The 23,836-nt window shown below is 65.3% G+C and overlaps 3 protein-coding genes across 5 annotated transcripts in view; 2 read left to right on the forward strand and 1 right to left on the reverse strand.

Annotated features, from left to right (window-relative positions):
- Window positions 1–2,230, forward strand: part of Chid1 (chitinase domain containing 1) — a 29,753-nt gene extending 27,523 nt beyond the window's left edge. The window contains exons 11-13 of the mRNA XM_048359996.1: window positions 1,516–1,596; window positions 1,813–1,855; window positions 2,077–2,230. Of these exons, the coding sequence (XP_048215953.1) occupies window positions 1,516–1,596; window positions 1,813–1,855; window positions 2,077–2,175 (223 nt within the window). The 3' untranslated portion in view covers window positions 2,176–2,230. The remainder of the gene's footprint in view (window positions 1–1,515; window positions 1,597–1,812; window positions 1,856–2,076) is intronic.
- A 1,059-nt stretch (window positions 2,231–3,289) lies between these two features.
- Tspan4 (tetraspanin 4) lies at window positions 3,290–19,442 on the reverse strand. Of its 3 annotated transcripts, none has more exons than XM_048359998.1 (8): window positions 19,337–19,442; window positions 10,711–10,790; window positions 5,941–6,132; window positions 5,490–5,564; window positions 4,752–4,853; window positions 4,454–4,585; window positions 4,294–4,377; window positions 3,290–3,760 (listed from the first exon to the last, which is right to left on the reverse strand). In XM_048359998.1, exons 2-8 carry the CDS (start codon window positions 10,771–10,773, stop codon window positions 3,692–3,694), a joined length of 717 nt encoding a protein of 238 aa, XP_048215955.1. In that variant the 5' UTR covers window positions 10,774–10,790; window positions 19,337–19,442; the 3' UTR covers window positions 3,290–3,691. The 3 variants fall into 3 exon arrangements, with proteins under 3 accessions (XP_048215955.1, XP_048215956.1, XP_048215954.1); XM_048359999.1 differs by lacking the exon at window positions 19,337–19,442 and adding an exon at window positions 15,621–15,911; XM_048359997.1 differs by lacking the exon at window positions 19,337–19,442 and having other exon boundaries at window positions 10,711–11,014.
- Window positions 19,443–19,530: 88 nt separating this feature from the next.
- Window positions 19,531–22,086, forward strand: Polr2l (RNA polymerase II, I and III subunit L). The gene is given in 3 exon segments (XM_048360001.1): window positions 19,531–19,755; window positions 19,758–19,773; window positions 21,815–22,086. Coding segments are annotated over 3 exon segments (201 nt in total). The 5' UTR covers window positions 19,531–19,679; the 3' UTR covers window positions 21,924–22,086.
- Window positions 22,087–23,836: the final 1,750 nt, after the last annotated feature.

Here is a 23,836-nt window from a genome sequence, read left to right on the forward strand (position 1 = left end):
CAGGTGGCCAGCGGGTCTCAGACGGCCAGTGTGGCCCAGGCGGTCAGTGTGGCCCAGGCGGCCAGCGGGTCTCAGGCGGTCAGTGCGTCTCAGGCGGCCAGTGCGTCTCAGATGACCAGCACGGCCCAGGTGGCCAGCGTGGTCCATGCAACCCGCCATTCCAGTAGGTCAGCCCTACTGTTGCTAACTAAGTACACCACCTCCAGCAAGTGACCCTAGGCAGTTTCCGTAGTGAGCATCTTGGTTTCTACCGTGAGCTCAGACACTGCAGGTCAGGCTCGGATGCATGGCTCCCCCACCCCATCCCACTGGGCTCCCCCACCTCCACCTGGCTCCGCATGGGGTGCCCCAAACACTCTGGGCAAACCCAGATATTGCCTGCTGCCTGCCAGCTGTCCACTCGGCTCCCATGGGACTGAGTCTGTAGAGCGGGCCCTGGGCAGTCTGGGCCACGGGCATCCCCAGCCCAGCTTCCACTGGTCCTGTCCTGCCCGTCATCTGGCTGTGGCCAGAGGGGTCAGAACTGTCCTCCGGCTGGTGTCTGGAGGGTCGTTGCCTGGCCCAGGCACGCTGCAGGAGGCTGGAGGCCCCACGCTGGATCTGCTGGATCTGCTGTAGGATTGGGAGTCGGCAGTTCTGTGGTCCGTTCCTGCCTCTAGCCTTGGTGGAGCCCTTAGGCTCTACGCCAAGCTCGCCACTTACCCAGGCATCCTGCTTTCCTCATGTGGAGCTCTTTCTAGAACAAAAGCTTGTAAAGCAGGTCTTTACAAGCTTTACACAGACTGCTTGTAAAGCACTCTGTCGAGTGGCACTCCAGGCCGAGAATCTCAGGCCAGAGAATGTCCTTCCCTTGGAAATACACAGGACACCCTCTTGGTCTCAGAGGCTCTGTGGCATGGCTAGGTGGGTCTTCCTGACCCTTCCAGTCTGCGGTCTTGTGATTCCTTGAAGAACAATATAATCATTGTACCGTAATATTCCCCATTTCATGCTGGGCACTGATGGTGACTTAATCATACATGTGAGCCTACCTACTCAGGAGTCTGAGATCTGAGGCTCACGGTTCAAAGCCAGCCTGAGCGGGAGTCCATAAGACTCATCTCCAATTAACCACCAGAAAGCCAGAGTGGAGCTGTGTGGCTCAAGTGACAGAGCGCTAGCCTTGAACAAAACAGAAAGCTCACTGGCCTCCCTTCGCTGTCACTGTGGGTCCCCTGACTTTTTTTTTTTTTTTTTGCCAGTCCTGGGCCTTGAACTCGGGGCCTGAGCACCGTCCCTGGCTTCTTTTTGCCACCTCTGGCCGTTTTCTGTATATGTGGTGCTGGGGAATCGAACCAGGGCCTCATGTATACGAGGCAAGCGCTCTTGCCACGAGGCCACATCCCCAGCCCAGGGTCCCCTGACTTGTGAGCCCCGTTCCGCGCGAGCCCCGTGGCCCTCCAGGTGTGCAGGGATGGCTGCAGCCCCCTGGGGCCGAGGGCCCAGCCCTCTCCACCCCTCATCTGGCCTCTCCAGGTATATCCAGACACTGAAGGACCACAAGCCCCGTATGGTGTGGGACGGCCAGGCTGCAGAGCACTTCTTCGAGTACAAGAAGTGAGTGGCGTGTGCATACAGCTCTCCGGGCCGTGGGCAGCAGGCCCCTGGGGGAGACAGATGTGGGGGGACTGCAGGGCCTGGGTCCAGAGTCCCATCTAACCCCCGCATGAACCCTTGCCCCAGCCTGGGGGGTGGGAGCCCCAAGCCCGGTGTGGTAGGCAGCCCCTGGTCCCGCCAAGCCTGGCACGGTGGTAGACGCCCCTTGTCCCACAGGAGCCGCGGCGGGAGGCACTTGGTGTTCTACCCGACTCTGAAGGTATGTGCCGTTTCTGGGTGCCGGCCATGGTACTGGGTGCGGGCGGTGGTTTGGGTCAGGCAGGAGGTGGCACCGTGCTGCTCCCCACCAGCCCCTCCCTCCACAGCCTGAGCCTCCGCCCTGCAGCCCGACTCCAGCTGCACTGCCCTGTGGGGTGAGTGGCCTCCAGGGCCCTGTGCAGAGGGGCGGGACAGGCGCCCACCCCGCTGTCTGTGCCACAGTCCCTACAGGTACGACTGGAGCTGGCCAGGGAGCTGGGCGTTGGGGTCTCCATCTGGGAGCTGGGCCAAGGACTGGACTACTTCTACGACCTGTTGTAGGCTGGGCCGTGGCCTCCCCCTGGGCGTGGACTGGAGAAATACAGAGCTCTGCCGCTGGCTGTGATGTGTCTGCTGTGGCCGGGGGCGGGGGGGGGTTGGGGGGTAGGGAGCGTGTACTCAGGGCTCCTGTCCATCCTGTCCAGCAGGAGTCCTGAGACGGAAACTGGGCCCCGCCTACCTGGCCCTCACTGCTGCCTGCTGGGGGCCAGGCCCAGGGCCCCTACCCCACCAGGCACCACTGAGAGCGCAGGCCTCAGTGCTCCGGGGGCCTGGGCTGGGCGCGGCTTTGGAAAATCTGAGCCGTTACAGACCGTGCACTCCTAGGAACCCGGGAAAGCTCTTCCGGTGTCACCGAGGGCCCCGCCCTCACTCCAAGGTCACCACCAGTGTTCTCACCTGCAGTAGGCTCTTAAACGTGTTCCCATGGGGCCTGGCCTGGGGCCTCTGGGAACTGGAATTCAGAACCAGCCCCACGTCCACAAAACTCGGGCCCAGTCTGCTCAGTGGCTATGGGGCAGGCCTGCATGGAGGCCTGGTGGGCCGCATCGGGGAGTGGGGGTGGGGGCACCCCAAGAGCAGGTGCCAGCCACATGGGCGCAGTGACAAGGTGAGCCGAGCCTGGGAAAATGGGAGATCAGAGGCGCCAAGGAGCTGACCGCCGTCACCCCATCCCATATCCCTCGGGTCACCTGCCCCTCCCCGTCCTGGGACTTAGCTTACCTACAGAGAGAGACTCCTGGGAGACACCCGCCTGGCCTGAGCCCCCAGACCACCTTCCCCGTGGCCAGTGGTCCCCACGCTGGCCCGCCTCACCCTGAATTACAGGGGTACCGTCCTGGTCTGGTGCGTTTTAACCACTCTCCCAGCTCTGTGCCCCGTGGGGAGCACACTGCGCCAAGGTTCCTCCCTGCACGCTAAGGCGAGGGGTGAGGTCCTGGGACAGCTCAGGAGCTGAGCCCGCCTGGCCTCAGGCCAGGCCAGGAGGAGCCGCACCCGGCGCCCCACGGGTCAGCGACGCCCCACAGCCTCTGCTGCACCCGGGGGCTAACGTAGTAAGTCCCCCGCGCGTTGGAGGCCGCAGCTGTCCAGGCAAAGCACACCCAGCAAGACACAGTGCTGCTCGCACACTTTATTATGATGCACCTGGGACGGTGGTCTGGTATGGAATGTGGATGGGGGGCCCGCCCCCACCTGGAGCACCGGGGCCCGTGGGGGCCCTGAGGGTGGGCCGCTCCCGCCCCCCCGCACGAACGCAGCTCTGGTGATACATGGATCTACGCAAGGTGTCGACGCCCCTTCAGCCTCGGCCGCTGCTGTGGGCAGCACTCGGCCACCCCCTCCCCTGGGGTCGCTCAAGCCAAACCCCGGATCCGAGGACGAGGGTTCCGAGGGCTCCAAGCCCAGGTCTGCCCTGTGTCCGGCAGAGCGCCGGCGTGGGCCGCGGGCGAGGCAGGCCTGGAGGCGGCCGTCTCCTTGGTGGCAGTGTCCTTTGGCAGAGAAGCAAGGAGGCTGTGGGCTACGCGCAGTAGGTGTCCGCCTTCACCACCTGGCAGTACATGGTCATCGCGAAGGTCAGGCCTAAAATCTGCACAGACGGGAGGGGCTCAGCGGCAGCCACAGGCCTCTGCCCGAGCCCCGGCCAGCGAGGGGGCCGCCGCCTCCTGACCCCAGGGTTCAGGCCCATTGCAGCAGGGTGGCCCCTGCCTGCCCACCGCAGTCAGACAACCCCACCAGCCTCAAGGCCCGCTCTGCGCCTTCCTGGGGAGCCCTAAGCCCCACGGTGCCCACGTGTCCCGGCGTGCAGCTGCCGGCCCTCTGCGCGCACCGTTCCGACCGGCTTGGACTGCCACAGGAGGCTGCGAAGCAGGCGGGGCCTAGACGGCCGCCCTCCCTCCTTCTGCCTGGGCAGTGCTATGACTACCCACTGCCGCCTCGGCCCACCAAGGGGCACCAACAGCACCGCCCGAGGTGCCCCAGGGGACCTCGCCAGGCAGAGGTCCTCCTGACCCTCCCAGTGGGCCTGGCTTTCATCATGTGCCCTCTCCCCCTCCCCACCCCCCACAACCCGCCCTCCCCATGGCTCCCTAGACGCTGAGCCTCGGGCCCCACCCTGCGCACCTGCACCAGGGCCGTGCACAGTCCGAAGACGCCTACGGCCAGCAGGTTCTCCTGGAGCCAGGCCTTCACTGTCTCGTAGCATGGCTGCAAGAGAGCAGGGTCAGCCCCGGCCTCCTCTCCTGCCCACCCACAGGATCCAGGCGGCCCGGGCCCCGCTCACCGCCTTCCACCAGGTGCCTGGCGCGTGTAGCCCGCAGCTGTCGCTGAACTCCAGGCAGCACGAGTCGGGCACCCTCGTGGCGTTGTACACTTCAAACCAGTCGGTGTAGTTGGAGACACCACAGCAGCGGAACTGGAGCAGGCAACAGCCTAGGCTGAGGCTGGAAAGGCTGGTCCCGCCACTGCCCTGGCCAGCCTGCCCCCAGACCTGCCCTGTGCCCGGAAGCTCCCCCCAGGGCCCACCTCCCAGGCAGGGCAGTCCCCCCCCCAGGCAGGGCACCGCCCCCCCCAGGCCTCACATCCGTCTGGATGATACTCCAGGCATTGGTGAGGCCCACGTTGCCTGGTGTGCCGTACAGATGGAGGCCCTTCTTCAGGTCTTGCTGGGCATACCTGTCAATCTGAGGGTGCGGCAGGGTCAACCGGGCCCCGTGGGAGCCACACAGTCTCCTGAGAAACCCACGCCAACCCACCATGCTGGGGGAGGCTCATGACTGTGGGGTCAGGGGTACAAGGTGCTGACCACAGCAGGGGGGTCTGCTGTGCAGCTGGGGAGGTGACCACCCCCCCCCCCAGCCTCCGTCTCCAGAGCCGTCCTCTGGCAAGGGAAACCGGGCCCTGGGGAAGGAGCTGACGCCAGGGCTGGGCAGGGAACGGGTGGGGCCCGCGGCCCGCAGTAAGTAGTGCCGCAGTCGGGATATGCCCCGCAGACTCGGAGGGACTCACAACCCAAGGCCTCAGCTCAGTGAGCCACCTGCTAGGGACGAGCGATCAACACCACGGGGAGGCTGGAGGCAGAGGGTGCTCAGCTGAGCACTCCATGCACTTAACACCCACTTAATACCCCTGCCGGGGGAGGGCACGGAGGAAGGAGGGAGGGAGGGATGCTGTTCTGCCACCTGGATGGGCCACTGCGCAGCCACCCCAGGCCTAGAACCCAGGGGCTGTGGGCAAACAGAGTACAGCCCCCGAGCCCAGGAGGAGCCTGCATGCACCACCACCCCCCCCCCCCCGCCCTTTGGCCAGGGCAGCCGTACCTTGTCAGTGTAGGCAAAGAAAAGCACAGCAATGGTGGTCTCCAGCAGGAGCACCAGCAGCAACAGCACGAAGAACTGTGGAGAGGACATGGGGTCAGAGGGTGGCCGTGGAGGCCCCGGCCGGGTCCCAGGCCGGGTGTGGGCCCTGTTATCGGGCCTTCCCTTCACCCTCGCCTGCCTCTGGGTGAGCCAGGCATCCACACCGGTGGAGCCCCAGGCTCCGGGCCCGTCACCTCTATTCGCAGTGCTTGAAATGGACCCCAAGCATGGCCTGCCAGGAGGCCCCTGAGGGTCCGAACGCTTCCCCCAAAGGGGCTCAAGAGAGTCAGGCTGTGCCAGGCCCGGGAGACCTGAGCAGGACGCCGTTCTAGGTGCCCACCCACCCAGGAAGCACGGGTGGCGGGCCAGAGGTGAGCCGCGCCCACCTGAGGCCCCGAGGCCACGCGCTCACCGTGAGCAGCAGGCTCTTGTTCTCCTTGAGGGCCCCAATGCAGCCCACAAAGCCAATGGCCATGACGAAGGTGCCGGTGACGATGAGCAGGTTGGCGGCTGACAAGGACGGGAAGGAAGACGACAGGGTGGCAAAGTTCCCCTGTGTGGCGGCCAGCCAGATGCCAACGCCCAGGACTCCACAGCCACCCAGCTGGAAGAGAAGAGAGGATGAGGCGCGCGGCAGGGCCCCCACCGGGCCCCGCCACGGGCTCCAGCCACGCTGCCCTCGAGGGTGGCTGGGGGTGTGTAGGAGACCGCATGGGGAGACCGCATGGGGTGCCAGACTGGCAGGAGGCTGCGTCCACGGTGGGGACAGAGCTCCCAGCCCAAGGCAGGTACAGCCACAGGTCCAGGCCTCTCCCTGGAGATTCCCACCACGTGGGGCCAACCCCTGTGGGACAGGAAAGTCTCCTCACTGTCACCTACGGCTCCCACCCCTGACCAGTCCCTCGCCAGTGGGTGCCCACGGTGTCCGCCTTTCTCTTGCCACCAAAGCCAGGATGACCTCAGGGGGCGGGGGGTGCAGCCATGGAGCTGCAGGAGACTCCTGAGCAAACCCAGCCCGCTCTGAGAGGCTGGGGGCTGAGGTGCATGGGGCCTGGGCCGGGCAGGGAGGGGGGAGGGCAGGCTGCTCTCCCCCCCCCCCGCTGTGCCCACCCCCGAGAGGCTGGGACACTTCCTGCCCCAGCATGGGCGAGCCACCCCACCCCACAACGCATGATCTCCAGGCAATGCTAACTCACGCCAGTACTGGTGAAATGCACACGCGTGGTAAGGAAAATTACCATACCTGTAACGTGGAAAATGTGTCTGCGCACGCACCTTTTAAAACATTTTGACAAGAAAATTACAGCCTCGAGGCTCAAGGGAAGACGGGCCCCGTAGACTCAGACAGACCCAAGAGGCAGAACTCATGGGTGAGTCCCGGGGGGGCCTGGAGCACCCCGTACCCCCAGCTCCCCCGTGGGCTGGAGCTGAGACCTCGCTCCAACCCTACAGTGCTCCCCAGCACAGACCTCCCACCCCTCCCAGGCTGCATGGAAATCCCCCACCCCCCACCCCGCCCCAGGACAGCCTGCAGGGGGCAAGGGTTCCCCAGCAGCCACCAAGACGACCCAGGAGGGGCCCTCCCTTCTCTTGCCCCCACCCTAGACTTCTGGCCGACCTCCACCCATCCTGCGCACCCCGCCCACCTCAGCCAGGCCTGCTGCCCTCTCTCCCCTTCTCCCACGGCACGTTATCCAAGAAGCACCTACCCCGTGGGCCCGTGGGTGCCACAGCCTCCTCCCGCCGCCTCCTTGCAACCCTAGGTTGGCCTCAGGCTAGGTGGTCGATGCCACGGGGTGCCAGCCCCCCTGCCCACTGCCCTTCAAGCCACAGCACTCAGGAGGGCAGCAGAGGGCGGAGGGCTGGGTTGAGGGGGGCTGTGCTCCTTAGCTCCTCTCCCACCAGGCTTGCAGAAATCCATCTGAGCCTGGGTGCTGGTTACTCAGGCAGAGTGAATTTGTCCACTTAAAAACAGAATATAATTCATTCTCTCCCAAGATGCGCCCACTTGAGGCTGGGAATGTGGCTTAGTGGTAGAGTGCTTGCCTAGCATGCACGAAGCCCCAGGTTCGATTCCTCCGTACCACATTCACAGAAAAAGCCCAAGTGGCGCTGTGCTCAAGTGGTAGAGCGCTAGCCTTGAGCAACAGAAGCTCAGGGACAGTGCCTGGGCCCTGAGTTCAAGCCCCAGGACTGGGGTGGGGGGGAGATGTGCCCACTTGGGATGGCACCAGAGCCACCTAGAGCCCTCAGCTGGGCAGCACCGTTCCCCAGCAACCACTGCCACCCCAGCTCTTTGGAGAAGCAGCTGGCTCCCTGTGAGGTTCCTCACACCAGGTGCTCCCCTCTGCCCACCTCTGCACCAGGCCATTGCAGGGCAGGAGGTGTGGCATCCAGGCAGAGCTGCCGCAGGGCTGAGGCCGGCCGGGCCAGCACCTGGCCACAAGAGAGGCGTGGAAAGGCCCTCATCTGGCTGAGCTCAGCCCCTGCAGACTTGGCCAGAGCCCCTGCCCCGGGGGAGGGGGAGCCCAGAGCCCAGGAGAAGGGGGCAGGGGCACGAGAGCACGGCTTCACTAACCCCCCCCCCCCACACCCTGAATCCCACCCTCCATTACAGGAAGGGCTCTGTTGTCAGAGGCCCAGCTGACGGGGCAGCCACCGGAGCCTAACAAATGGGGTCCCAGGGGTTACCCCTCACGCCACCGCCCAGTATGGCCTGGCCTGCCCCACCGAGCATTCGCCTCTCCCCTGAGCCCTAACCTGCCACCCCTGCACACCCTGCAGAGTCAGTCCCCTGCTGGGCCAGGGCCCTCCGCCCCCCCACAGGCCTAGGGTGGGACCTCAGCACAAATAAGAAATGGGGCGGGAACCTGAGTCCCTTCTACAGAGAGCTGGCACCTGCACAGCAAAGGCGGCTCGGCTAAGAGAGCGCTCTGGGCCCCGTGCCCCTCCACCGCGTCCCTTGCCACCACAGGAAGGGGGCCGGGGCCACGTACGGCTGACTAGACATCCACTGGACCAGACGGGCCCCGCCAGGCGCTGGACACACGCCTCCCAGCCGAGCCCCGCCGAGGTGTTGCCTGCCCTGTGGGGCTGGACAGGGCTCTGGCACCGGTCTTGGCGCACCACGTGGGGAGAGGGGCAATGGCCAGCGCTGAGGCCCGGCAGGGGCTTCAGCTCCCAAGGCTGGGGACATAATGGAGTCACGAAAGAACACTGAGGTGTCTAGCCCAGGAGGGCTCCCCAGAGGCTTCTGATTTGTTCTCGCCGGGTGGGGGCTGTGATCCAGGAGCCGGCGGAGCACGTCTGCGCTGCTGCAGGGAGCCAGGCCTCGGTGGGCATGGAGGACAGCACGTGTGGGCCTCCTGGGGGCTGCTCTCAAGCCTGACCCCTCATGAGCCCCCTTCCTTTCTCCCCTGTACCAAACACCAACCAGCACTACCCATCCCTCCCGGGTCACCTGCAGCCCCTCCCCCACAGTCACACGCCGGCCCTTGGCACGAATCGCACCGGTGCCAAAACATTCGCCTCCTGGTATTGCTAGCCACCGCTCCGGCCCACACCCACCCCTTCCGGCGTATTCCCTTGGGCCAAGACCTGCCCTTCCAAGTGTCTGGCAAAGAACAAACCCCTGGAGCAGCAGGTTACCCCCACCCCCGCCGAGCCCCTGCCCTGAGCCAGAGCCAGGAGGACAGCAAGGACGGGAACGTGGACTCTGCTTCTGGCGCATTTTGCCTGACCGGCACCCCGTGTGAAAGAAGGACCAGCATGGCTGAAGTACAGAGCCCGGCCACACCCCAAACGCCCAGCTGAGCCCTCTTACTCCAGTCACTGAGGAAAGCTTGCTTGGGAACCAAGGGTGGAGCCCAAAAGGGACTTGGACACCATTCCTCCATCAAGCCTTCCCAGCCCAGCAAGTTAAACCTCAGGCCTGCTCAAGCAATTAGGGGCCGCTCCACCTCTAGCCTCCTCCCAGGCCTAGCCAAGGCTGCTGGAGTCAGGCAGGGTGGTCCCTGCCACAACCCACCAGTTCCTCTGAGTCACGCCAATGCCATCTACAGTGTGATCCACACCTGTCCCCCTGACTCCCGTCAGTGTGACCTACAGTGTGATCCACACCTGTCCCCCGACTCCCATCAGTGTGACCTACAGTATGATCCACACCTGTCCCCCTGACTCCCGTCAGTGTGACCTACAGTGCGATCCACACCTGTCCCCCTGACTCCTGTCAGTGTGATCTACAGTGTGATCCACACCCTGTCCCCCTGACTCCCGTCAGTGTGACCTACAGTGTGATCCACACCTGTCCCCCAACTCCCATCAGTGACCTACAGTGTGATCCACACCTGTCCCCCAACTCCCATCAGTGACCTACAGTGTGATCCACACCTGTCCCCCAACTCCCATCAGTGACCTACAGTGTGATCCACACCTGTCCCCCAACTCCCATCAGTGTGACCTACAGTGTGATCCACACCTGTCCCCCGACTCCCGTCAGTGTGACCTACAGTGTGATCCACACCTGTCCCCCTGACTCCCGTCAGTGTGACCTACAGTGCGATCCACACCTGTCCCCCTGACTCCCGTCAGTGTGACCTACAGTGCGATCCACACCTGTCCCCCTGACTCCGTCAGTGTGACCTACAGTGTGATCCACACCGGTCCCCCGACTCCCGTCAGTGTGACCTACAGTGCGATCCACACCCTGTCCGGCTGACCCGGCTAGTGTGATCTACAGCAGAGGCCGCCACCCTGGGCTCTGCCTGAACACAGCCCACCAGACCCAAGTCCCCACCACTGAGCAACCCTGGAGCCCCCATGCCTTGGCTAGGGTGGCTCTGCAGCCCGGAAGCCGGACCCAGCCGCCAGGTGAGTGGTACTAAGTACTTTGTGGTGTCCGGGACGCCTCCGTGGGTCCCCCACGGGGCTGGGCACACACTCCCAGGGAGGGGCGTGGCGGACGGGGCGAGGCTGGGGCGCAGGCCTGGGAGGGAGGGCGGCTCCGGCGGGGTGGCGGAGCCAGCCGGAGGCTGTGGTCAGAGCCCAGCCCCGGAGCGCGGCCACGTCCGGCACCGCCGGGTCCGGTGCGCACGTGCGGGCGGCGGCCTGGCGGCGGCCCCGGCCTCCCGGTCCCCCCCGCCCCCCACCCCGGTCCCGTGCCCGTGCCCCGGCCCGCACTCACCCAGAAGAGCAGGTTGAAGGCGAACATGAGGTACTTGATGCCCTGCAGGCAGCCGCGCGCCATGCTGCCGCGCTTCAGCTCTAGGAGGAAGATGAAGGAGAGGTCCAGGTAGAATACCACGTACTTGTTGCCCTTGGGCGTCGTGTACCGGGCCTGGGCGGCCTTGGGCCCGAAGCCGGCGCCGCCGCGCGCGGGGCCGGGGCCGGGGCCCTTGCCCTCCGGAGACGGGCTGCGGCGGTACGTGGACTCGTCGGTGCTGGAGCGGCGCATGGCGCCGGGAGGCCGGGCGCGCCCCACTGCCGCCGCCCAGGGGCCCTTCATCCCCGGCCCGCCATCCCCGCCCCGGCGGGCCCCGGCCGCGCTCGGCCCGCTCGGCCCCGCCGCTCCCTCCCGACACCCGCCCGCCCGCCCGCCGCCGCGGCCCGCTGCGCCCCGCGCGCGCCCGGCCAATCCAGCGCCGCGCTGCCCGCGTGGACCCCGCCCGCTGGCCAATCGCGGCGACCCCGGCCCCGCCCGCCCCGCCCTCTGGGCCGGGGGACGAGGCCCGCGGGGGCCCCGGGGGCTGGTCTCCGTCCGCCCCCCCCCCCCCCCCCGCCGTGCTGACGGTCTGCGGACCACATCCTCCAGCTCCTGGACCCGGTGCCCCGACCCTCCTCTCGCCCCGGGGGAGAGGAAGCCAGCCTGCAGGAAGACACCCAGCCTCCTCCCAGGCGGTGGCAAGGGCGCATCTGGGCACCCTTGGCTCATGGCCTGCACAGATCGCGCGCACCGGCCCATCCCACGCCAGCGCGTGGAGACGTGGCCCCGGGCTGGGCCCCACGCGCCAGGCCAAGTCTGCGGAGCGCTGGCCCTACTGAGGGTGGATGGGAAGCGCTCCAAGGTGGGGTGAAGACACCAACACGGCACGGAATTCCCTGCACCTACCTGCAGCCCAGGGGACACACACGGGGGGGGGGGGGGAGGCCATGGTGCGGACACACGCACGCGTGCTCACACACACTGTGGGCAGGCAATGGCAGGACACACACACACACACAGAAGGTAATGACAAGGCACACACACGCACACAGTGGGAAGGCAATGACAGGGCACACAATCACACAGAAGGTAGTGACAGGGGACACACACACAGAAGGTAGTGACAGGGGACACACACACAGAAGGTAGTGACAGGGCACACACACAATCACACAGAAGGTAGTGACAGGGCACACACACACTCACACAGAAGGTAGTGACAGGGCACACACAGTGGGAAGGCAATGACAGGACACTCACACAGAAGGCAGTGACAGGGCACACACGCACGCACACCAGGGGAGGCAGTGACGGCTATGAGTGTGCCCTGCACTTAAGCGCAGGCTGTGTCAAGGCTTCCTGTGGATGTCACAACGGTGGCCTCCACCCTAGGGGGCAGGGCAGTACTAGAAACTTCCTGAGTGGGAAGAAGAAGCTGGCAAGTAGGGGAGGAAATAACGAGGGCTCGGGAAGGACAGGACTCCGGCAGGGCTGACAGCTCCTCCGGAGGGACAGACGGGGTGGTGGCATGTCTGGGGAGCCCTTGGGTGTCCAGGCACAGCTGCTCCACCCCAGCCCTCTGCTGCCCCCCAGAGGGCCCTGCGCAAAACTGCAGTCCTCCACCGCAAGCCAGCGTCCAAGGTCCTGGAAACCCCTGCTCAGCCCCATGACCTGTGCTTCTTCTGGTGGCACCTACCCTGTCATGATCCCCTCCTCCCCGCGCCCCCTTTCATGTATCTGGGCTCCAGAAAAGGGCCAGGGCCAGAATCACACCAGAAACCCAGCGGAGACCCTGGGAGGAAGCTCTGCCCAGGGAGCAGCGGCAGAGACCCACAAGACCTCTGGAAGGCCCCGGCAGCCTCTGGCGCCCTTGCTCTCGGCCAGATGCAGCCATCCCACGTGCCCAGCCCGAGGACGGCGGCCTGCGCGATCTCCCGCGCGTACGAGGCATCTGCGTGTACACCCAGCGTCTGCGGAGGACAGAGGCACACAGCCCAGGGAAGACCAGGGCTGACAGCCACACCCTTCCCACTCTGCGGGGCCAGCCGCCAGGCTTCCCCTCCGGAGCGGCCCTACAAGCCCTCGGTCTGCGACGCAGCCGGGAGGCGCACAAGAAACCTGCGGCCGCCTGGCCTTCTTTGAGCTCCTGGAAGAGCTGTGTGAAGGGGCAAAGAACAGGAGCTGCCGGGCTGGGGGTGCAAGGGAGGGTCTCCCCTCCACCCCTCATCCAGATTCCCAAAGCCAAGGCTGCAGGACCAGCCTTCCCAACCCCACCACTCCCATGGAGTGGGAGAGGGACAAGGCCTGGGAAACAGGAGGCTCCAGAGGGGCCTGAGGTCTCGGCAGAGGGAAGCAGAGCCCAGGCTTCCCAGCAACGCCCCCCCCCCCCCGCAGTGCATCCGGAAGACCTTCCCCTGGTGCCTGCGGGAGCACCGGCAAGACTCCTCCCATGACCTCCTCCACATGGCTGGAGCGAGGGACCCCAGGATACCCAAGCGAGGACTGAGCCGGCTCCCCGTGCCACGTTCCGGTTCCCCTAGCGGTGTGCGAGCTGTCCACTCGCAGTGAGGCAGATGAGCCCATGAGGCCGCAGCCTGGGAAGGGGTGACACCCAGGCCGGCCATTCACAGCAGGGGGCTGGGACACAACTGCTGTGTGCCCTGGGAAGCGGGCAGCTTCCTCAACACCCAGGACCCCTGGGGCTCTACCCCCACAGCCCAGCCCCTTCGTCCTCAGTGTGGTGCCCCAATGAGACAGACTCAAAACGGCTTCGGAACCACCACACCCACGTGGACTTGCCACAGGAGGCGTCCTGGAGCTGGCCAGCAGGCTGGAAGGCAATCTGGTTCTGTGGGAGAGGCAGAATGCAGACCACACCGCTCCTGGCCTCTACCCCCAGGGGCCCCGGAGCCCTGAGACCAGCCGGTGACATCAACCTGCTTTTCCGCGGTCAGTCATGGGGCTTGAACTCAGGGCCTGGACGCTGTCCCTGAGCTCTTTTGCTCAAGGTTGGTGCTCTATCACTTGAGCTACAGCGCCACTTCCAGCTTTCTTGAGTAGTTTATCAGAGACAAGAGTCTCACAGACTTTTCCTGCCTGGGCTGGCTTTGAACCGTGATCCTCAGAGCTCCACCTCCTGAGTAGCTGGGCTGACAGGCCGTGAGCCGCCGGTGCCTGGCCCGGCCACTTCCCCTAAGGCATTCCAAGCCGAGGCACGGCACGCTCCCCACAGGGCCGGCCCGGCGCTGTTCCACGACGTCTGGCTTGCTCCCATGGCCCAAGACAAGTCCGCCCTCGGCGGACCTACGACAGCTCAGGCGGCGGCAGCCAGCGAACGGCCCGGCCTCGCCTGAGCCCAGCGGCGTGGCGGCCTGGCCAGCCGGGAGCCCAGGCCCCGCGGTCCACACACACCTGGCCCAGCCCAGTGCGCCCAGCCGCCCACCCTCCCCTCGGCTGAGCAGACGCTGAGGCGGCGCGGAGGAGGCAGGGAGGGCCCCGGGAACAGGCTGCGGCCCTTCCGGCCCCGCCCCGGCCGCTGGCACCTCTGGGGAACAGGCTGGGCAGCCGCGATGCACAGGACGCTAGTCCTGAATCCCAACTGTGACCAAAGGGCCACGGGGCCGGGGCCAGCCCAGCCTCAGCCTCCTCCGCACACCTCCGTGCCGCTAGGACACGTGGGGGGGGTGCAGAAGTGTGTGTTCACACCCACCTATGCAGCAGCACCCCCTCTGGGCAAACAAACATCTGTCCAGCCCGCCTGCCAAAGGGACAGAGGTGGGGCAAACTAGAGTCACGCTGGCCCCTCCCACAGGATCCGGAGGAAAGGGGCAAGGTCAGCTGACTCAGCCCAGCACCCTCCTTCCTCCCTGTGGCTGTTGCCAGGGCAACTCCCAGGGCAGGAGGGCTGGAACTTCAATCGCTGCTGGTTTTCCCTCTCCCCCCCACCCCCCCGCCCTGAGGTGACCCCTCCTCTGGCAAGAGCTCTGTGTGTGTGTGTGTGTGTGTGTGTGTGTGGCAAACGTGGGAGGGCACACTCCCCTCCAGCCACAGGAGGCTGGACTCCCATCCTCATAAAACCAGGGCCTCCAGGCACCGCTGCTGGGGGAGGCGGGGGCAACGGGCGGGCCAAGTGCCCTGTGCCCCGGGAGCTAGCCTCCGCAACCGGCCTGCTTCAAAGCGGAGCACAAGGAGCAATGCCAGCAAGGGCAGGGTAGAGGCCCCCCCACCCTGAGGTCCAGCCCGGTCAGGGGTACAGACAGAAGTGACCCACAGCCAAGTCAGGAAGGAGCCAGGAGCCAAGGGGCACACACAGGGGCAAGCTAGGGCTGCTCTCTAGCCCACACTTCTCCTGGGGAATAGAGGGTGGGATGCCACCACCAACAGAGGCACAACAAAGCCCGTGCCAGGGCTCCTTGAAGGCTGAGATCTGAGCACAGCAGTTTAAAGACAGCCCAGGCAGGAAAGTCTACGACATCCATCTTCCGTTAACTACCAAAAAACAGCTGGTAGAGAGCTCAAGCAGTGAAGGCCAGCCTTGAGCAGAAAGGCTCAGGGACAGTGCCCAGGCCAAGTTCACCTACACATATTCTCTCTCTCTCTCTCTCTCTCTCTCTCTCTCCTCTCCTCTCCTCCCTCTCTTTCTTACTCTCTCTCTCTCTCTCTCTCTCTCTCTCTCTCTGGCTCGGAATCTCAGGAATGTCGACTTGGCACAGGCCTCCTCTCCCGACTTTCCAGAGTAAACAACACAGGCGGGAACAGGAGCAGGAGAAGGCCAGGTCCCCGTCCCCCCCCAGGAGGCCTCTGGGCCCATCCCCTCCCTGCGGGCCCCCAGGACCCTCCCCAGACCCTCCCTGAGGACCCTCCCTGAGGGTCCGGCTCCCCGTCTCCCTCACCTCTGGCTGCTGTAGCCTCGGCCCGAGCCTGGGTCTGACCCCAGCCACTGTGGCTGCAGGCCCTTCTGCGGCTCCCCTGACCGGGCGGGCGGGACGCTGGGAGGGAGGCCGGGGAGGGAGGCCGAGAAGGGAAGTGGCCCAGGCTCGTGGCTCTGCACGTGCCTCCCTGGGAGATGGCAAATGCTGCAAGAAGCCGGTCCAGGAGGTGGGGGACACAAACCCCCAGGAAACCAAGGGACAGGGGCTCTGGCCAGCCCCTCCCCGCGTGGACCCAACAGGGCACTTGACAGGTGCTTGGGACCCCAGAGGCTGAGAGGTTTCATCCCAACCAGACACCCAGGGCCCCAGCCCGGAGCCCACATCTCCCATCCCTGGAGCCTCCCAGAGGCGGGAGCGTGCTGAAGCCTGGTCGCCCCGGGTCCGTGTGTGTGTGGTGTGTGTGTGTGGTGTGTGGTGTGTGTGTCGTATGTGGTGTGTGTGTCCTGTGTGGTGTGTGTCATGTGTGTTGTATGTCCTGTGTGGTGTGTGTGTGGTGTGTGTCATGTGGTGTGTGTGTGTGTCATGTGTGGTGTGTGTCATGTGTGGTGTGTGTCATGTGGTGTGTGTGTGGTGTGTGTCGTGTGTGGTGTGTGTGTCATGTGTGGTATGTGTGTATCGTGTGGGGTGTGTGTGTCATGTGTGGTATGTGTGTCATGTGTGGTGTGTGGTGTGGTGCGTGTGTGGTGTGTGTGGTGTGCGTGGTGTGTGGTGTGCGTGGTGTGTGGTGTGTGTGGTGTGTGTCATGTGTGGTGTGTATGGTGTGGTGCGTGTGTGGTGTGTGTGTGGTGTGGTGCGTGTGTGCTGTGTGTCGTGTGTGGTGTGTCGTGTGTGTGGTGTGTGTGGTGCGTGTGTGGCGTGCGTGGTGTGGTATGTGGTGTGTTGTGTCGTGTGTCGTGTGTGTGGTGTGTGTGGTGTGGTGTGTGTGTGTCGTGTGTGGTGCGTGTGTGGTATGTGGTGTGTGTGGTGTCGTGTGTGTGTGGTGTGCGTGGTATGTGGTGTGTGTGGTGTGTGTGTGGTGTGCGTGGTGTGTGTCGTGTGTGGTGTGCGTGGTGTGCGGTGTGTGGTGTGTGTGTGGTGTGTGTGTCGTGTGTGGTGCGTGTGTGGTGTGTCGTGTGTGGTGTGTGTGGTGTGTGTGTGGTGTGCGTGGTATGCGGTGTGTGTGGTATGTGGTGTGTGTGGTGTGTGGTGTGGTGCGTTGTGTGTGTCGTGTGTCGTGTGTGTGTGGTATGTGTCGTGTGTGGTGTGCGTGGTGTGCGTGTGGTATGTGGTGTGCGTGGTATGCGGTGTGTGTGGTATGTGGTGTGTGTGGTGTCGTGTGTGTGTGGTGTGCGTGGTATGTGGTGTGTGTGGTGTGTGTGTGGTGTGCGTGGTGTGTGTCGTGTGTGGTGTGCGTGGTGTGTGGTGTGCGTGGTATGCGGTGTGTGTGGTATGTGGTGTGTCGTGTGTGGTGTGTGTGGTGTGTGTGGTGTGTGCGTGGTATGCGGTGTGTGTGGTATGTGGTGTGTGTGGTGTGTGGTGTGGTGCGTTGTGTGTGTCGTGTGTCGTGTGTGTGTGGTGTGTGTGGTGTGTGGTGTGTGTGGTGTGCGTGGTGTGTGGTGTGTGGTGTGTGTGGTATGTGGTGTGTGTGGTGTGTGTGTGGTGTGCGTGGTATGTGGTGTGTGTGGTGTGTGTGTGGTGTGCGTGGTGTGCGTGGTGTGTGGTGTGCGTGGTATGTGGTGTGCGTGGTGTGTGGTGTGTGGTGTGTGTGGTATGTGGTGTGTGTGGTGTGTGTGTGGTGTGCGTGGTGTGCGTGGTGTGTGGTGTGCGTGGTATGTGGTGTGTGTGGTGTGTGTGGTGTGTGTGGTGTGCATGGTGTGTGGTGTGCGTGGTGTGCGGTGTGTGTGGTGTGTGGTGTGTGTGGTGTGTGGTGTGCGTGGTGTGTGCATGGTGTGTGGTGTGCGTGGTATGTGGTGTGTGTGGTGTGTGGTGTGTGTGTGGCGTGTGTCCCTGGCTTGCTGGTCACCTTAGGCACGGTGTCTCCCCAGAGGTCCTGCAGGTCCTTCCAGGCCTTAGCCACGTGTCCTCTGTGCCTCTGCATAGGATCTTAGTTCAGCCCGCAAGCCCCCTGTCCCCTGTCCCGACCACCGGCCCCGCCCCAGCCCCGCAAGCCCCCTGTCCTGACCACCGGCCCCTCCCCAGCCCCGCGTGGACCCCTGTCCTGACCACCGGCCCCACGTGGACCCCTGTCCCGGCCACCAGCCCCTCCCCAGCCCCGCAAGCCCCCTGTCCTGACCACCGGCCCCGCCCCAGCCCCGCAAGCCCCCTGTCCTGACCACCGGCCCCTCCCCAGCCCCGCGTGGACCCCTGTCCTGACCACCGGCCCCGCGTGGACCCCTGTCCCGGCCACCAGCCCCTCCCCAGCCCCGCGTGGACCCCGGTCCTGACCACCGGCCCCTCCCCAGCCCCGCGTGGACCCCGGTCCTGACCACTGGCCCCTCCCCAGCCCCGCGTGGACCCCGGTCCTGACCACCGGCCCCGCGTGGACCCCGGCCCCTCCCCAGCCCCGCGTGGACCCCGGTCCTGACCACCGGCCCCGCGTGGACCCCGGTCCTGACCACCGGCCCCTCCCCAGCCCCGCGTGGACCCCTGTCCTGACCACGGCCCCTCCCCAGCCCCGCGTGGACCCCGGTCCTGACCACCGGCCCCGCGTGGACCCCGGTCCCGACCACCGGCCCCGCCCCAGCCCCGTCGGCCCGGGAAGCCGCCGGCGCCCCGCCCCCAGGCCCTTTCCCCCAAAGTAGCGGACGGCGGCACCCGGGAGGCCGCCGTCGGGGCCGAGTCTCTGCGCCGCCGACGGTCGCACAGCGACAGGCGGGAGGAGACGCCACCCCGGAGGCCGTGGGCAGGCGCTCGGACGGAGACCCTCGGGGCCCCGGCCACGCAGGGCGGAGGGGACCCGAGAACGCCGGGGCGACCGCCCCTCGGCGCCGCGTCTCAGCCCAAGTCCCCATCCAGGCCCCAACCGCGCCCTCGGGGGGAACCCGGGCGGGGGAACCCGGGCGGGGGAGCCCGGGCGGCGGGGACCCGGGCGGCGGGGACCGGGCGGCGGGGACCCGGGCGGGGGAACCCGGGCGGGGGAGCCCGGGCGGCGGGGACCCGGGCGGCGGGGACCGGGCGGCGGGGACCCGGGCGGGGGAACCCGGGCGGGGAGCCCGGGCGGGGGACCCCGGGCGGCGGGGACCGGGCGGCGGGGACCCGGGCGGCGGGGACCCGGGCGGGGGAACCCGGGCGGGGGAGCCCGGGCGGCGGGGACCCGGGCGGCGGGACCCGGGCGGCGGGGAAACCGGGCGGCGGGGACCCGGGCGGCGGGGACCCGGGCGGCGGGGACCCGGGCGGCGGGACCCGGGCGGCGGGACCCGGGCGGCGGGGGACCCGGGCGGCGGGGACCCGGGCGGCGGGGACCCGGGCGGGGGAACCCGGGCGGGGGAGCCCGGGCGGCGGGGACCCGGGCGGCGGGACCCGGGCGGCGGGGACCCGGGCGGGGGAACCCGGGCGGCGGGGACCCGGGCGGGGGAGCCGGGCGGCGGGGACCCGGGCGGGGGGAGCCCGGGCGGCGGGGACCCGGGCGGGGGGGACCCGGGCGGCGGGGACCCGGGCGGCGGGAACCGGGCGGCGGGACCCGGGCGGCGGCGCCGTACCTGCGCGCGCAGCTGTCAGTCAACCAGCACGAGAAACGCGAACCGCCGCTCCCGCCGCTCTTTCGGGCGCGGCCGGACGCCGTAGCCGGGCCGGACCGAACCACCGCACCGCCGGGCCGGGGGAGCCGCGGGGCGGGGCCGGGCCGGGCCGGGGGAGCCGCGGGGCGGGGCGAGCACCGGGCGGGCCGGCGCGGGGCCCCCGGAGCCGCCGGGCGCGCGGGCAGAAAGGACCGCGGCGGGGCCGAGTCGCGGCTGGGGCTCCGGGGCCCCGCGCGGTGGACGCGTCCGGGGCGGAGCCAGCGCCGCCGCCGCCGCCGCCATCGCCATCGCCATCGCCATCGCCATGATCATCCCCGTGCGCTGCTTCACCTGCGGCAAGATCGTCGGCAACAAGTGGGAGGCCTACCTGGGGCTGCTGCAGCCGAGTACACCGAGGGGTGAGCCGGGGCGCGGGGGGCGCGGGGGTCGGGGGCGCGGGGGGGCCGAGGGCCCGGGGACGCGGGGGGACGGGGACGCGGGGGGCCGAGGACGCGGGGGGGGGGCGGGGACGCGGGGGGCCGAGGGCCGAGGACGCGGGGGACGCGGAGGGCGCGGGGGGCCGAGGGCCCGGGGACGGGGGGACGCGGGGGGCGCGGGGGCCCGAGGACGCGGGGGGCGCGGGGGGCGGACGGGGGGCGCACCGAGGACGCGGGCGCCGTGGCTCGGGGTCCCGCCCACACCTCTGCCCACACAGCCCCCTGGTGGGGTGGTGAGGGGAGCCGGGAGCCGCCGGCATCTTGGGGACTCGGTGTGTGTGTGTGTGTGTGTGTCGGGGTTTGAACTCAGGGCCTCGCGCATGTAGTTTGCCGCTCCAGCCCGGTCTTAGCTCTTAATTTTGTTGACAAGGTGTTGTGCAAAAGGGTGCAGTTACATAGTAGGGCAGTGAGTCCATTTCTTGTGATATCTTACGCCCTGTTTTTCTATCCCTCCCTAGGTCAGGTAGGACATATACACAATACCCAGTGTACCAAGAACATGTACAGTAGCCACGTGGCCAAGCCCAAGAAAGTTCGCCTAGGGCTTTAAATGTTATGTCGACATTAGCGTGCCTTAGCTCTTTTTGCTTTAGTTTTTTTTTGTTTTTTCCTTGTGGATTTGTTTCTGCTGGTCCTGGGCCTTGAACTCAGGGCCTGAGAGCTTTGCTCAAGGCTAGGGCTCTACCACTTGAGCCACAGCACCACTTCCGGTTCCTCAGGCCTGCACTCCTAGCTACTTGGGATAAAGACCCTGCTTCAAAGCCAGCCTATAAGACTACTTCATCTCCAAGTAATCACCCAGCTCAAGTGGTAGAGCACCACCCTTGAACCAAACAAGGCAAGCAAGAGCAGGAGGCCCTGAGTTCACGCCCCAGGAACCACCCCCACAGAGTCTGGTTTACCTCCATGTGGATGGCTGTGTGTCTTCTCCAGACACCCTGGGGCTCACTACTTCCCATGCGCCTCTGTACCAAAGGGAAGGCATTGGTGGCTGAGAGGCTGCCAGAATCGCCCGCCTAGGAAGGGGTGGCTACTGGGTCCCAGGGCCCATAGGAATTCCGTGGGCAGGAGCCCCTCCACCTCATCCCATCTCTACACTAGAGCTTCAAAAGTGCCTGAGGGGGGCTGGGAATATGGCCTGGTGTAGAGCACTTGCCTCACATACATGAAGCCCTGGGTTCGATTCCTCAGCACCACATATATAGAAAACAGCCATAGGTGGTGCTGTGGCTCAAGTGGCAGAGTGCTTAGCTTAGCCTTGAGCAAAAGGAAGCGGGGACAGTGCTCGGGCCCTGAGTTCAAGGCCCCAGGACTGGCAATAAATAAATAAATAAAATGAAAGAAGTAATTACAAACGCTAGTACTGCTTCCAAACAAAACAAAAAGGGAGAAAAAAGTGCCTAGGTTCGGGGGATGCTGAGGCTTCTAATGGGCTTGGGAAATGGAAAGGGTGGTTCCCTGGTAGATGCAGTGGAGAGCACACCTAGGCCTGTGGCCGTGGCGGGGCGCGGCCCTGCACCTGTCGAGGACAGCCAGAATGAGCCGGTTCCGCCGAATCTGCCTGTGCGGGACTTGGGCTAGGTGGAGGCTCGGTCTTCTGCGCCTCCGTAGGTGAATGGGAAGTCCCCACCGAGCTGCCCTGGGCCTGAGGCATGAGCGCCCGAAGCAGGCACGGAGGACGCGGTTGGAAGGTGGGCAGGGAGGGTGTGACCTGGAGGCCCCGGTCCACTAGCTGTGCTGCTGGAAGAGGGGCCTTGCCCGGCTCCATTCTAGGCATCATCTGGGTACACGTTTCGGGCATTTCCAGGTCCAACCCACTGGGCTCACGCTGCGGGGCCTTGGCTGTGATCTAGGTAGATCAACACCTTGATGACAGAGAGCCCAGAGACGGGTGCTTGTGGCTCAGGCCTGTGCAGACCACCGACCACCGCCCCCTCTGTTCCCCTCCCCTCCCCGCCCCCAGGGACGCCCTGGACGCCCTGGGTCTGAAGCGCTACTGCTGCCGCCGCATGCTGCTAGCACACGTGGACCTGATTGAGAAACTACTCAACTACGCACCGCTGGAGAAGTGACCGAGGGATCCTGGCCTCCTCTGCTGACCGTGGCAGTCAGCGCCGCACTGAGTTCAAGATGAGACCGCCGGCAGTCTGGAGCAATGCCTGCCTGCAGTGCTGTCACCGCATAGCTCCCATTCTGGACAGAAGCACCCAGTAAAGCTCTCTATCGACCCTCCAATAGGTCCTGTTTATGGGCTGGTTTTCTGGGGCTCCCTGCGCCCGTTTCCCTATGGCCCTGTCTAGGGGGAGCCCTTATTTCTGCTTCCTTGGTCTCACAGAGATGTCAGAGGCACTGGAACAGAGTGCAGTAGAAAGAGCCCCAGCTGGCTGGGCCCTGGGCTTTCTAGTGCAGTCTTCTCCCCCCTGGCCCTCAGCCTCTCCTGATAGGTGGGTTGCTAGGAGGTTATGGCCCTTGCTGTCTGGGGGGAGGATACATCCTCAAAGTAGGGCCCGAGCCTAGTGGAAGTCATTCTTCCTGGTACACGCCCCATGTCCCCTCTGAATCTTTGTTTTTGCTTTGTGGTACTGGCTTTCACTCTTGGAGTTTTGTGCTTGTTAGAAAGATGCTCTACACTTGAATCATGATTCCAGCCCCTCTAGAATCTGAAGGACCAGGTTATCTAGAGCCTGAAAAGCACCTGCTGTGATCGTAGCTGCCACACCTGAGGCCCTCCCAGACCCCACACGAGAGCAACAGAGCAGCCCTGCCCCTTGACCAGGTTCCTGAAGGAGACGGCACCCAGCCTCAGCCAGCCCTGAGACAGGCTGGGTCTTCAGGGAGGTGGAAGTCTAAGCCAGGTACCCCTGGCTCGTGCCATAATCCTAGCTACTGGGGAGGCTAAGATCTGAAAATCGCAAAGACTCTTATCTCCAATCAGCCACCCAACAAAAAGCTGTAAGTGGAGCTGTGGCTCGCAAACGGTAAGAGCACTACTCTTTGGCAAAAAAAAAAAAAAAAAGCTCAGGTAGAGAGAGAGTACCCAGGCTGAGTTCAAGTCCCAGGACCAGCAACCCCCCACCCCCCCAAAAAAGGAAAAGGTACAAGTCCTCTCCCTGGCATGGGATCTAGCTGGCACAAAATACATGGCAGGGGTATGGGAAAGTGGCTCTTGTCTGGGTGCTGCCTCTATACTTGGCCTTGAGCTATTCAAGCAAGTCAAGACTGGTCTTGAGGGCTGGGGGTATGGCCTAGTGGCAAGAGTGCTCGCCTCGTATACATGAAGCCCTGGGTTCGATTCCCCAGCACCACATATACAGAAAATGGCCAGAAGTGGTGCCGCTGTGGCTCTAGTGGCAGAGTGCTAGCCTTGATCAAAAAGAAGCCAGGGACAGTGCTCAGGCCCTGAGTCCAAGGCCCAGGACTGGCCAAAAAAAAAGACTGGTCTTGATTTTGTGCCCTGTGGGATGTAGTCCAAGCAGATGAGCCGGGAGCAGGGGCCCAGAGGCTGAGGAGATGGAAACCTGGCCTCGGGCCCTTCCCTGTCTGGTCGCTCCTCGGTGGGTGCACAATGGGCGCCCCTCACCAGCTTCCTACACGCCTGCTCTGCTCTACTACATCCTGGATGGTTGCTCCTCTGGCCTGACCCACAGCCTCCATCTGGCAGGTCCCCCACGGGGCTGGACAAGTCTTGGAGGACCATAAGCAAGCCACAGCGCAGGCCCCACTGGGTAGAAGAGGCACGGGCTGCTCTGGGGCTGCTCTGGGTCGGCCTCCTTTCCCCTCCAGGGGCTCCCACCCTTCAGAACACCCTCGGGCTGGTCTGAGGGCTCACACCTCTACTCAGTAGGCTGTCTGGAAAATCAGTTTGAAACCCCAGCTAGAGGCATGAGGCATGGCCCGTGGCAGAGCGCCAGCTTAGTAAATGCAGAACCCCCAGTCCAAACCCTGGTGCCGTCCCAGCCGTGGGCTCTCCCGTGAGACCCTGGGG

The sequence above is a fragment of the Perognathus longimembris genome, chromosome 13, assembly GCF_023159225.1.
Source record: "Perognathus longimembris pacificus isolate PPM17 chromosome 13, ASM2315922v1, whole genome shotgun sequence".
NCBI classification, from domain to species: domain Eukaryota; kingdom Metazoa; phylum Chordata; class Mammalia; order Rodentia; family Heteromyidae; genus Perognathus; species Perognathus longimembris.

Excerpts from the sequence above, each read along its gene's own strand:
- Tspan4 (XM_048359997.1), bottom strand. The coding sequence starts at position 10,980 with ATGCGCCGCTCCAGCACCGACGAGTCCACGTACCGCCGCAGCCCGTCT. Across the intron at positions 4,586-4,751 it reads GGAGTATCATCCAGACGGAT|TTCCGCTGCTGTGGTGTCTC; the intron begins GTGAGGCCTGGG and ends TGCCTGCTCCAG. Across the intron at positions 3,761-4,293 it reads TGTGCACGGCCCTGGTGCAG|ATTTTAGGCCTGACCTTCGC; the intron begins GTGCGCAGGGTG and ends CCGTCTGTGCAG.